This window comes from Amphiprion ocellaris, chromosome 11, assembly GCF_022539595.1.
Source record: "Amphiprion ocellaris isolate individual 3 ecotype Okinawa chromosome 11, ASM2253959v1, whole genome shotgun sequence".
NCBI classification, from domain to species: domain Eukaryota; kingdom Metazoa; phylum Chordata; class Actinopteri; family Pomacentridae; genus Amphiprion; species Amphiprion ocellaris.
Genome location: NC_072776.1, coordinates 10483568 through 10497863, shown reverse-complemented (window position 1 = coordinate 10497863; position 14296 = coordinate 10483568). Strand labels below are relative to the sequence as shown.

At 37.3% G+C, this 14296-nt stretch overlaps 1 protein-coding gene across 4 annotated transcripts in view; it reads right to left on the bottom strand.

The window, feature by feature from the left end:
• Positions 1-14296, bottom strand: part of LOC111575753 (WD repeat, SAM and U-box domain-containing protein 1-like) — a 42464-nt gene that overhangs the window by 3411 nt on the left and 24757 nt on the right. Inside the window, exon 10 of one of the 4 annotated variants that reach the window (XM_055014917.1) lies at positions 887-3719. The exons of 2 other annotated variants lie outside the window; for them this stretch is intronic. In XM_055014917.1, coding sequence (XP_054870892.1) covers positions 3604-3719 — 116 coding nt within the window. In that variant the 3' untranslated portion in view covers positions 887-3603. Of the gene's footprint in view, positions 1-886; positions 3720-3804; positions 4840-14296 lie in introns of those variants that run through there. One more of the 4 variants, XM_055014918.1, reaches the window with a different exon arrangement.

Here is a 14296-nt window from a genome sequence, read left to right as displayed (position 1 = left end):
AATGGAGGGACGACCTATGCGTGATTAGTAGTGTGTCTGTGTATAATGGCAGCGTTACGGCCTCATTCAGATGGTGAGAGCAGCTGCAGTGACATTTTCTGTCCTGCACTTTCTGGTCTGAAGGATTCTGTTAGGTGCAGTGAACGCAAAAAAAGAAGATAATCCTTCCTTATCACACAATTTCCATCTAATTCGTCTCTGTTTCTACGATCCAAATACCACAGGGTGTAAACAGTCAGCTAGTTTCATAGTGCAGTCAGGAGAGAAATCTTCTGAGTTGTTTTCTTTGCTTGATGCAGGGCAATAATTTGACCCTTCTGAGACAGATTAACATCCTTTCCATGACCACAGGATATGTCTTCCAACATGGTTGTTTAAGAAATGAGAAGCTCCTCACTGCATCAGCTGGGGGTAAATAAGTTGTTGCCACTGCAGTAATTATCGAATGGGAGGTTCTAACCTATTTGCTTAGTTAAATCCAGGTGGCGACTTTTTTGGGGGGGGGGGGGGTCTTTCACACAATATGTCAAAGAGCTCATATTATGCATAGGCTAGTTTTAAAATTGTATTTTTGGAGTCTACTTGAATATGTTTACACGCTTCAATGTTCCAAAAACACATTATTTTTCTCATACTGTACATTACTGCAACCTATCTTAGTCAGAAACACTCTGTTTTAGCTCCTGTCTCTTTAAGGACCTCCTGTCCACTCTGATTGGTCAGCTGACCCAATAAAAGCCCGTTTTAGTGCAGCCTGAATGTTCCTTTTGATTCCTACCGCCCTAAAGAACCTCTTTCGGTAGAGAAAAAAGTGCCTACTCCTGTGTAGTTACTTCTGTGGATGTCGACGCTATTTTTAGTTCATATTGTTGTCAGTGCTGTCAGATGCTACACTGAAGTAGAAACAAAAAAAAGCCGAAAGGCACCAAAGATATCTTGGAGAAGTGGCTCTAGAGATGAAATAATGGCGAACTGCACGGAAGCTGCTCGGTCGTTGTTTTAGGGCCAAACTAGCTGCTAGACAGACATCGTTCAAATGCGTTGCATGGCGATGAAAACAAGTAAAGGTAGAAAAGCTCGGACTTCAAACAAGGAGCAGTGTTTCCTGTAGAAGAGAATAACTATTTCAAGTTTGCAGATCTTTTACATGCACTAAAAAACAGCAGTAAAATCCAGTAAAATGAAAACAGCTAAAAGGATATTATGGACTCCTGTGTCTAAAAAATGACAGGAGTTCCTGAATATGTAATTTTTTATTCTGAAATTCCCACATGACCACATTTAGAGACAGTTTTCAGCAGCAATCGGGTCTGCTCACTGCCAGGTATGAACATCTGCTGGGAAAATAATCCTTTTTTCATTTATATGCTGACCCAAGACTATTCAAAATCAAATATAGCGAGTCCAAAAGATATGAAATCAGCCTATGAAATATTCACCTCCTCTGACTTCTTCTCAAGAAATGCCATGACCTTAGTGTCCTCAAACGCAGCTTCAACCCTGGATAAGTGGATGAAAAGAAAGAATTTCTGAGCTGTACTGAGCTTCATTATTGATTCATATGAGCTTAACAGTGACTTTGGATGTGAAGAATCCAGACCAGAAAGGATGATTTTGAAGCATGTGGCTTTTTCTCAAACACTTCCTACATGTGATGACTGATTGGGGTCATGTTCGGAGGATGTTTCATGTGTTTATAGGACACAATCAGCCTCCAACAAACTGAGGAGATCTCGACAATCAGCTCCTGTCCGCAGGGGGCCGGAAACTTCACCGCGCACTGCAGCAAATGAAATATTACGAGGCGGTCTTAATTTTGTCCTCATTCAGTGAGGAAGAAGTAGGGGTGGAGTGAGGACAGAATTCAAATCACTGAGACTCCGAGCTACCGTGAACGAAGAGCCTCGAAAATGCTGCATCCGAATTTAAAGCAGTCCGATGCGGCAGTGACAGAAGATCCTGGAGAAATGACACCTTTCGATCAAGAAACCGTCTCTGGATGAAACCCACTGAACCCATTAAGCCCTCTGATTCATCCAATAAACGTCTCTTGGAGGGGAGAAGCTGCACTTAACAGGGTAACGCCTCGTTTATGATTTCCATAAGTTGCCACATCTTTTTCATGGCGACACAAGCTATTAGCACTATACTGTCCACTTTACATTTAGATTGATAATTTGATGCAATGCTCCAATAAAAGTGCAGAACGAGGCCGTCTCTGCAGAGATACGCCAAATTATATCGGAGAGGATTTTTTTCCCTTCTTCTTCCTCCCCCTTACTCAAAGATTCATGAATATTTCATCAAGTAAAATGCGCTGGAATCTAATTTGCTCTGCGTGTGTCTCCGGTATGTGTGAGCGAGTGTATGTCTATGTGCGCGCATTTACACAAACAGCATGCGGAGGAGGATCACTGTTCCCTCTAAACTGCGCGCGTGCGCAATTGCGCACTGCTGATACGGTCTCCGCGCACAGAAAATCTGCGCGCACAGAAAAAAAAAATCCAACCTAAATTGTAAATAAAATAAACACGTAACAATTCATTCTGTGCTATTTTTCAGTGAGTCAGTGAGTGACCGGTGACTGGCTGCTGCAGCCAATGATGCGATTCACATACGTATTTACCATAGACTGTATATAATGGTATTTACGCAGCTAATCAACGTCACGCGTCCTTATGTGTAGCCATCGTTGTTCTCATAGATATGAATGAGTAGATAGGACACGCCCCTTTGAGCTGCGTGCTACGGCGAGGCTAAGCTAGTGGGGGCAAAGTTTCAGTGCATTCTGTTGATGTAGACGGCGTGAAAACGGAAACAAGTATGCCGGCTCACTGTGCTGCATACAGTTACACACTACGTCGTACGATTGAGACAAGGAAACTAGGAATGACTTTTCATAGGTAAGAATAGTTTTTGGCTCTTTTTTCATTATGAAATCTTGTTGAGAGCTTCCAGTCTATGAGAACTAACTAGTTAGCCACTAGCAAAACGCTAAGCCGAGCTAGCAGCTTGACAACCAAATACCAGACGATTAATAGTAGCTGTAGTATAGTTGTACAAGCAGTAGTAGTAATACTAAATGTACAAGCAGCAGCAGTAGTATAAACAGCTGTTAGAGTCGTAGAAGTAGTATCAGCATTTGTAATAGAATTACAAGTTGTAGTAGCAGTGCCAGTATCAGCAGCAGTAGTGTGTACCACCACTACTACTAGTAGTAGTCACATTACTATTACTACCACCAATACTACCAATAGTAGTTATAAAGCCTAGCTCATGTATATCCAGATTACCATCTATGTTCTTCCTCCAAACCCATTTTATGATTGGGATTACAGGCAGTTCTTTAGGACTGCTCTCAAATAATTGAAATGTTACTAAACAAGGTTATACTTATCAAATTAAATAGCTCTGGTCTCCAGTATATTGGCGAATTCGGTTCTTTGTACTTAATTTATTAGCATGATTTCTTTTTAATATGTTGTGTACAGACTTAATTACTTCTCTGTCTACTTTTCTTACTCCATGTAGGTTTCCCAGAGACTATGGGTTGAGGAGGAATTGGAAGTTTGTCGGCTTAGACCTGGTGTCATTCCATCAGTGTTAAACTTCCCGGCTCATCTTGGAAGAGTACGTGCCAGAAAGACCACGACCAAGCAGCTTTGAGATCTTAGGCAGCGTCTCCCTCAGGTGGGTGTCAACAGTGTTCACAGTCAGGTCTGTGGTAATCCCATCAAAAAACAAAACAGAAAAAAATCTAGATTATAAATCAACATGTAACCAAAGCACTCTGTGTATAACGCCATAGTATAGGATGTAGTTCAGAAAACGTCAAAGTATAGTATACTTTACTCGAGAATAACATAGTATGGCCTGTAGTTCATAGTACAGCATGTTGGCAAGAAAAAAACCAAAACATAGATTATTATGTGGTTCAAAAAGCGCAAAATGATAGGATGTTGTCTAAAATTGTCATGTGTGATATGTGGTTCAAAAAATCTCATAGTGCAGTATATTGTCAAAATAGTATGTAATTCAAGAAAACATCAGAGTATAATATGTCATCTAAAAAATGCCATAGAATAATAATTTCATTGCACAAGTAAAAGTATAGTAACTTTTAAAACTGTTCGAATTCTTATATGTTGCTAAAAAAAAAACAAAAAAACTAAAACAAAAAAAACGTTAGTAATATGTCAATTAAAAAAGCCTATAGTATAGCATGTCGCCCAACAAACATCATAGTATAGCATGTCGCTCTAAAAACGTCACAGTATAGCCTTTAGTCCACAGCTGTCAGGAGGTGAGGAGCAACACAAAAACAGTCCAAACGCTGGTATTTGAAAGAGTAAGTTTACAACAACACAACATGTGAGGTAGTTAAAAACAAATGGGTGTTAGTAAAATAAAAATAAATCAACAGAACTAAATGTGAACTTCATGTTGACATTGATGGGCATTCCAACCAGGAACAAAGTAAAAGATAATCAATACGAAAAAAAACTCTTCCTGTTCACCTCTTAAAACCCAAAAACACACTGCAGTAGCACCCTAAACTAAAACTACCAATGGGTTTCCTGTTTTCCTTTCTGAACAATTCAAAGGTCCCTCTCTATCTCCCCACACATCCACCAACCACTGGAACACATCTCCAAAGTTCTGCTGGGCCAGCTCAGCTTCCCCTCAGAAGAAGTGCCACCACCTGCCAGATGAAGGAGCCTTTTGAGAGGCAGCTGGCATCGTGATTTGACTGTACTTTGGTCTGTTCCAATCCAGCTTCAGCTCCAGAGACGGCAGGCGGGACGAGTCAACGGAGGCCGGGTGGATGAAGGCATGCAGCTGAGTACAATCCAGAAAACAACAGGAGTGCAGGGCCAGAACAAACAGAGTATGTCTCTTAGAAAACATCATAGTATAGCCTTTGGTATGAAAAAGCGGCATAATATACATCGTATATTGTACAAATAACAAGTCAAAGGAAAGAGACATACATTGTAGAATTGTAGTAATTGTGGGCTGACTGATTTACTGATTATCAGTATTTTATTTTTTACTGATTTACGGTAATAAGTACATTTAAAAATGGTGCTACTTTGGCTCTGAACCTTTATCTACCTGGTCGCTCTGTCTTCTGGAGTGATTTGATTGGTTATATGTCACGAATAAAACTCCTTTAACTTAACAGCTGTAAACAAAAGTGTATCAACAAAGTTTTCTGTTAGTTTGTGTTTTTCTAAGTTTAACTCAAGATTTTAAATACTTTCATTTACTGCAAATGAATATCTACTCCAAATGTCTCACTAATAATCATTATCAGCCTTAAAAACCCACAAAACACCCCTCTATACTGGACCACACTTAGTACAGTCCGGTTCCCCCTTCTATAAATCTGCTTGGAATCTTCAACTTCCTGTTTGTCAAAGTGGCCTTCTACCTGGACAGGCTTTGTTGGAGCTCATGCAACAAACATTTTGGGTAACTGCACTTTAATATGGATGGATGACACTGAATTAGAGTCTGTTTTAATGAGACTGAGTTAAGATGTGTAGCTCTGTCATTAAATAGGAAATTATTTCTCAGAATTCACAGAGAAAAGTCTGAAATGTTTGCTAGGTTAGCGTCCCACATGTTCTTTGGCTCAGCTAAAGCTAACTCTCTCCAACTTCTGGATCTCTTGAGTTGCTTGTTGTTAAAATATCTTGCTAGAGGTGCTGAAGCTCAGAAAGTCTGAGATGTTTGTTCAGAATAAGCTCATTCTCAAGTCTTACCTGAACTGTCCTCTTTTGTTTGAACTTTCCCTAAACTCAGGAGTTAATGAAAGAGCAGCACATCCAGACTCAGTCTCATTTATGTAGAGATTATACTTCAGTGTCATTCATTGATGTTAAAGTGCAGATTTTCAAATGTTTGTTGCACATGCTCCCGACCAAACCAGTCCAGGTGGAAGACGATGTGAAGAGAAAGCTCCAGAGGATGAATATCACACATTTAAATTGGAAATTAATGTCCTTTAATTAGACACTGTCATGCAAAAGTTGGATTTCCCTTTAATGATGTTCAAATCTTTGTTGAGTGCTTTGTTGATGTTGGTTTCTAAATGTTTTTTGACACTCGGCCCCAAAGATTAAAACCTTCTACGGCTCACAAGCCGCAACAATTCACACATTATCAACTATCTTTCTGACTAAACTAAGATAAAAAGTGAAAAACTGCCTGATTCCTGCATCATGAATGTAAATCTTTTTGGTTTTTATGACAGTAAACTGAATATATTTGGGTTTGACATTTTATAAACCAAAACAAGAAATGAATTACTGGAGAAAACGACAGATTAATGGACAAAGAAAATGTGTTTTCCAACATATATGGCTGAATTACTCCAACATTACAAGATACATACAATTTAAAATCTATTTTATTTATATAACGCCAATTACAGGTCAAATTGTCTCAAGACGCTTTATTTTTATATTTTTTTGTCATATTTAAAATATGACAAAGTAAGAAATTTAAAGCTCTTGACTAACCCAATTTATTATTTGGTTTTTAAGAGATTAATCGACAAAATAACTTTCTCCACTAAAACTAATAAACATGAGGTCAAATAGAAGGAACAGTTTTAAATACTGCAGTCCCACGACAACAAGAATAAAGTTTGTCAACAAAAAGTAAATCTGCTGGTGGATTCCATTAAAGTCCTAATAAATGATAATAAAGTGTGATACTAAAGGTTTGTGGTGCTAAAAATGTCCAAGTAAAGATATGAAGTTGAACATCTGGTTGGAGGTTGATAAAAGTTGACCTCCCTTCATTTCTCTGTAGTCGACTCCATGGATTTTATGGATGGTGGTTAAAGACCTGCTCTTCTAGTCATCTTCCTTCTAGTCGCTGTACAAAGTCAGTCCATCCTGGCCGACTTCAACACCTCTTCATGACAACTTGTTCTGCCTCCGACCTCATGGAAACTCCAGAAACTCGGGAAAACCCGTGGAGACTCGAAGAACTCGTGGCGACTCGAAAAACTCGTCGGGCGGGGGAAGGTGTGGTGGGCAGTGGGGGAGTAGCGGGGGGAGGCCGCCACCCACCTCCCCGCCTACTCTCCGCCCTGACTCCACCCAGACTCCGCCTTGGCTCTGCCCATGTGGTCACTTCAGGAACTACGATGCCAAAGGGACGACGAAATTATTTCTTTTCATCTGATCTGTAGCTCAGTGAGTTAAGGATTTGCCTATGGAGCTGCAGGTCGCTGGTTCAAGACCAGACACTTCTTAAATTTTCATCAAAATTCTGACAAAGACAAAGAAAGAAAAGGCCGGTGGCGGGTCTTGAACCTGCGACCTTCCGCTTGGTAGTCTGTCTTCTTATCCCCCTGAGCTATTCGCTCAGATACTAATTCTTCTTTTTTTTGCGCATTTATCATCTATTTTTTGTCGTATTCGAGTTTTTTTTTAACTCGAGTCTCGACTCGACCGTTTTTCTCAGGAGGTTGGACTTCAGCCTTTGTGCTGGAGGGTTGAACCCTCAGTTCCAAGACTTTCCAAAGCCTCCACACCTCCCGAGTCCTCAGGACCTGAGCTTTCACACAGTCTGAGGGCTGAAATTTTCTAAGTTCCTGAGTAGTTCTCTGTTAGTTTGAACCTTCAGACAGTCCAAGGACTGAAATCCTCTAAGTTCCTGAGTAGTTCTCTGTTAGTTTGAACCTTTAGACAGTCTGAGGACTGAAATTTTAAAAGTTTCTCAGTACTTCTCTGTTAGTTTGAACCTTCAGACACTCTGAGGACTGAAGTTTTAAAAGTTTCTCAGTACTTCTCTGTTAGTTTGAACTTTCTGGTTAACAGAAGCCTTAAAACTTGTGACCATGAGTCTTGATTTCACATTTAGACCATCAATCTGAGTTCTTCTCAGACCTTAACCTGTGGATTTTTTTAGAAATCCTTAACAAACTTTGATTCTCTTCACTGAACAGTAAAGTTTGTGGAGATCAGAAGGTAACATTAGTTTGATCAATGCCTTCAACTACTAGCAGACTTTATCTGGAAAGCAGTTTTCTGAAATTAGTTCTTAGTAAATCTGTCCACAATCAAATCAAGAACATAGAAAGAGGAAATGTTTGAAGAAACAACTTGATGTTTTCATTTCAGACTAGAAAATGCTTTAAGACTTTTATCTGTTCTTGCTCTTTTTCATCGTTTTATTGTCTCTTCTGTTTAATTTGATCTTCTAAAGTTTAACTGTTGTCTTTTCAAATGTTTTGTCTTTAGTTTGATTCTTCTTAAATGTTTAGTTTTGCTCTTTTCTCACCTTTTCTTCTTTTCTCATGTCTGATTTGATTTTGAAATGTTTTGTCTTTTTAATGTTTGTTGTTTTTTCAAATGTTTTATTGGCTTGTTTGAAAAATTCCTTTTTCTTTCCCAATGTTTAATTTTTTGATTAAATCTTTAAGGTTTTTCTTTTTAAATGTTTTACCACCTTTTAATGTTTCATTTTCTTTTTAAATGCTTCATTGTATTTTCTGTTTAATTCCTATTTAAAGTTTTATTGTCTTTAAGATTTAATTTTCGAATTAAACATTTAATTTTTTTAAACAAACATTTAACATTAAACATTTAAATATTAAACATTATTTTTTAAATTAAATGTTTTGTCTTTTTAAAGGTTTAATAATCTAATTAAATGTTTTGTATTTTTTAAAAATGTTTAATATTCTACCTGTTTAATTGTATTTTTTAAATGTTTAATGATCTAAAATATTTCATCTTTAATGTTTAATATTTTGTTTAAAAACATTTGTGTAATTTCATAATTACATGTCTTGTATCTTCCATTTAATTATCTAATTAAACATTTTGTCTATTTAATATAATTTAATTGTATTTAATGTTTAATTTTCTTGTTAAAAGTTTTATTGTATTAAATGTTTTTTCCTTTGATTTAATTGCTTTTTTTAATGCAATTTATTTCTTTAATCTTTTTTTGTCAAGATTTTAACCCCAACCTTAAAAATGAAATAAACCCTTAAATCACAATGAAAATACTTCTGTTGTCACAATCATGAGTTAGTCAATTATTCACTTTATCAATTCAACTTTATTTGTTTAGCACCTTTCACACAGATGACAAAACTAAACAAGCAAAGAGAAAAAACTACGCTAAATCTACGATTAAAACTCAAAAACATTTAAAAAAAAAAATTTAATATGGTAATGAAATGTGTTGTGTTCAGGGGATGGAGGGAGTTTATTGAAGTCTTCTTGGGCTCACATGGTAAATCATTTAAAATATAAACTTGATATTCAATCTAAGGAAACTGGAAACTGCAGAGCGACAGAAGAACCAACAATATCTCCTGTTTTCTCCTGTTTTCTCCTTTAATGAGTCGACTCTTCTTGTGCTTTCAGACCAAAGAACTACAGACTCTTCACAACCTGCTCAAACTCTTGGTACAGGACCTCACCACAAGAAGGTTTCCATCTCATTTCTACTCTGAAGATCACCTTCTCCTGCTCAAACTGCTGACAAATGTTTCTGCTGCTCTAAAGTCTGGTCTCCAGAACTTCCTATAAACTCTCAAAGTCTCCTCTGCTACAGGTTGCTATGTAGAACTGTTACAGAAAACCTCACTAAACCACATGGAGGGGCCTCAAGATAGTCGTCCAAATGAAACCGTACAAAAACCAAACTAGCACAACCCAAACGCTAAAGTCTCCTGCAGCCTACCAGAGAACCTCTGAGAACAGAGAATCAGGACAGGAACTCTTACCTTCTGGACAACCAACCTTGGTTCACAAACTAGAATACAGAATGTGTCTGACCAAAAACCTCTGAAGACTCACTACAGCCGAGATAAAGACACAACTCAGCTGTACCAAATCCACTAATCACTGCACACATTAGCACCATGTGCTAACTTTGGCTAAAGAACCACATTTACCAAGACAACTATCCAGTACAAAGCCGTAAAACACCAAGAAACACATTAAAGTCTATTTTACTGCTGGAAGCTGCAAGCCAACGCCTAAATAACAAACTGAAGCAATGGAGCCAAACCCGGTTCAGTGGTGAACAGAAGCAGAGGAAATGTTTGTCTGCAGCTAAATAAAGCAGGAAGACACTGAGCTGCTCAGGTGTTCCTGATAACACCAAGCTGCTCAGGTGTTCCTGATAACACCAAGCAGCCACCTGGACAGCCAATAGGAACACAGCTTCCTGGAAGTCCAGAGGGCTGGGTTAGTGAAGGAAATTTAGTTTAAAGTTGAGGCAGAAAGTTAATAAAGAAAGTTGAAAACCACCTTCTGATACCTGAAATCTCTAGTTTTCACACAAAGAACACCTGAACATGTCAAACTGGTTCCATAGTAGAACCATCATTGTAAAAACGTCATAGTATGGTGTGTTGCTCAAAAAACATTAGGACCCGGCTGTCAGGGGACAAACATGTAAGAAACATGAGAACAGAGAGAACCCAACCAGTAGGTCACAGTTGATCATCCCCCAGTCATCTCCTGAAGTCCATATGGTGAGAGACATCAGTATCTGGTTGTTAATTTACCAGAGGATGCTTATAATCATGCTGATGTGGTCTGTACTCTACAGTATTTTAGTGTCTAAGTTGTTTTTTTAAATGCTTTTTAGTTTTTAATAAACATTTAACAGCCTATATGTAATCAATAAATGGCCTTTGCCTATCTTAAGAAAAATTCACTCAGAACTCTGATATGTTAACAGTACTAAATATATCAATAAATACATGTATACACACAAAAATAAGTGAATACATTAACTGTGTTAAGATAAGATTTAGATTTTTTTAAAAAAGTTGTTTATGTTTTTGCAGAATTCAGTATTGCTCACTGGTTGGTCATTACATTTTATTAGTTTGATTTCACTGTTTAAAATGATGTCACCTCTTTTCAGACAGAACCTGTGATAATAAAACAATACAAAATTTTTTGTTCCGTGTTAATAAAGCACTTAAAGCTTTAAGTATGGCTAAATGCTTTTTTTCAAAATTAAATATATCACTCCTTAGGTGGTAGTGGCCCCAAGTTCAGTAAAGTTGGAAAGATATTCACAGATTCAGACTTCCAGCATCAATAAATCATTAGATATAGGTTGTCAAAACATAAACGGTGCCTCTTTCCCATTGTTGCAAGGCAGACAATGTGCTACAAGCCCAGTTTTATCAAAAGTAGCTGTCTTTCAAGCTACAGGAATAACATTGGTGTCTATGGAGTGAACAGGGTCCGTCTGCAATTTGCAAAACAGCTGCAACAGTAAAGAGAGACAAATATTCAATAACTTCACTCTTATACATTGTAGTGTCACTAAAATCACTGCAGCCTTCAACTGGCTCCTGTTGACAAAGTGTTTTAACAGAAATGTAAATGCTGTAATTTGATTCTTTTAATGAACCATGTAACTTGAATGGATGTGATGCTGGTGTGACCACAGTGCACACGTCTGATGTTGCTCACAGTGGTCCAAGGGACGCTCAGGGAGTTTGTGTGGTTGCTCAGACTCATGAAAAATTAGAGGGAACATTGAGGATAGTTGTTGGGTGCATGCCGCAAAAAAAAAAAGGACAGGAAACGTGGCAATCTGGTGTTTCCTCGGCCCTCATTCTGTGGTAATGACGAGAGCTGTCCTCCATACTAAACACATGGAAAACGCTTTGCATTGCTGAGCAGCATGCGGGGGAAAGTTACTGTTGCTTCTTTTTATTTAAAAAAAAAAAAAACAAAAACTGTCTACTGCTGCCTAATCAAAGCAAACCCAACAACAGCCAAAAGGGCGTTGTTACCGTGATTAAGGGTGGGATTGTGTTGCAGCTAGTTAAGTGATTACAGTCGGCACAAAGTACTCGTAATTAGGCTACAGACAGCTCTACTGGGCACGGTGGCATTCATGCCGCAAGCAAACTGTCGTCTAAACTCCCTTCAAGACTGTGTTTGAATAAGAATTCAAAATGGCACCATGCTCGGTTCAAAGACTGGCTAGAAAACTCTCACACGGTTCCTCTAGGGAGGAGGCAGAATCTACCAAAAAAATGAAGACTATGCATTGAAGTACACTTATAGATTTTTCCGACATGATTTCCGCCGCTTAACCCTCATGTCGTCCTGCGGGTCAAAATTGACCCGGTTTAAAGCTTGAAAATGTGGGGAAAAAAATAGATTTTCACAGTGAAACTTCTGATGTCCACATTTTCAACATTTTTGGGAAATCTTTGAACATTTTTTGGTGGAAAAAAATGTTAAAAATGTTTAAGAACATTCACAAAAAAAATCAACCAAAATCCAGCGAATTTCGCTGGATTTTGGTTGATTTTTATGTGAATGTTCTTCAAGACAATGTTAGAAGTTTTACTGAATATATATGGAATGACTTTAAATATTTTTAGGGTTTTTTTTGGAAGACTTTTACTCATTTTTTGAAAATATTTACAAGAATTTTGTTACCTAATTTGGGGGATTTTTTTTTAAAATAAACCTTTGAAGGGAAACTTTTAAGAAATTATTGGAATTTTCTTCCTGAAGGTTTTGCAAATTTTCAGAAATTTGGGGAATTTTTTTGCTGAATTTTGGGATTTTTTTCAGACAAGGAAACAATATTTTTTGGTGTCCGTAAATGAGGACAACAGGAGGGTTAACTTGTCCCACAGCTTTGAGAAAAACCATATAAATTATATATCAAAACGTGTATCTCGATCAGTAATGGTGTGTGCTTTGAGTTTTTGTAGTGATTCGTTGTACGTTTTTTTAAAAACTGCGTTAAAAATCCCATTTAAATGAATGGGAACTTGGTCAGACAACTGCCAAAACCCGGCAATCTTTGGAACCTTGTAGCTCTGTCACACTTTACAGTAGAAACTTCATTCAAATGTTTCAATGTGCTTGAATGCGGTTCATTTCATTCTGTTTTGATGCCTTTTATAGTTTTTACAGTCAGTCGCAGTTTAAGTTTGAAGAATTTTTCAAAAATCAAGACTCTTTCTTCAGAATTTTCATTGAATACAATTTATGAAAAAAAATGCTGTTAAACTTGTCTCTCTTTACAAGTTCTACTCTACATGAACAATTTATGGAAACAAATGTAGGCATTTTGTCCTAATTCATCCAGTGTGAGAATCATTACCATAAGACTTGAGTTTTTTTCATAAACCCTCTCAGAGTACAGATGGTGGTGTGTCGATTAAAACTCTAATTCACTCCCATTACAGTGGTCCGTCGCCATATCACGGTTCTCTTTTCGAGGTCTCACTGTTCCAAAGATTATTTTTGTATATTTATAATTTCAATTATTTTTGTGGTAAAATAAGCATTTTCTAGTCTAAAAAATTGAAAACAATTGAGAAAAGCACTCAGAGAGCGCAGTACTGCGCCAAGGTTGTTCATTCCCCCATATGGCATTGTCAGACACTTTAATGGCATTTTGGACCACATACTAAACTACTACGTTTTTTCCATGACATCCTATGACGTTTGTTTCCAAGTTGTTTTTTGGATGCTTTTGTTGGTTCTATTCAGCAGGTCAGTCGAGAGGAAGACAGGAAAGCAGAGAAGACCTGCAGTACAGGGCTATGAGATAGAATCGAACCGGTGTCTCTGACGCAGTCCTGTTTATGAATCGCCCTCTCAACCAGTTGAGCTACCTGTGCACCTTTTTTTTTTTTTTTTTTTTGCACATTTTGGACGACATGACGTTTTATTGACATTTTAGACGACATACTAAACTATGACATTTTTGTCATATTTTGGACGACATACTAAACTATGACGTTTTTGTCATATTTTGGACGACATACTAAACTATGAAGTTTTTGTCATATTTTGGACGACATACTAAACTATGACATTTTTGTCATATTTTGGACGACATACTAAACTATGATGTTTTTGTCATATTTTGGACGACATACTAAACTATGATGTTTTTGTCATATTTTGGACGACATACTAAACTATGACGTTTTTGTCATATTTTGGACGACATACTAAACTATGATGTTTTTGTCATATTTTGGACGACATACTAAACTATGATGTTTTTGTCATATTTTGGACGACATACTAAACTATGACGTTTTTGTCATATTTTGGACGACATACTAAACTATGAAGTTTTTGTCATATTTTGGACGACATACTAAACTGACGTTTTTTGTCATATTTTGGACGACATACTAAACTATGATGTTTTTGTCATATTTTGGACGACATACTAAACTATGACGTTTTTGTCATATTTTGGACGACATACTAAACTACGAAGTTTTTGTCACATTTTGGACGACATA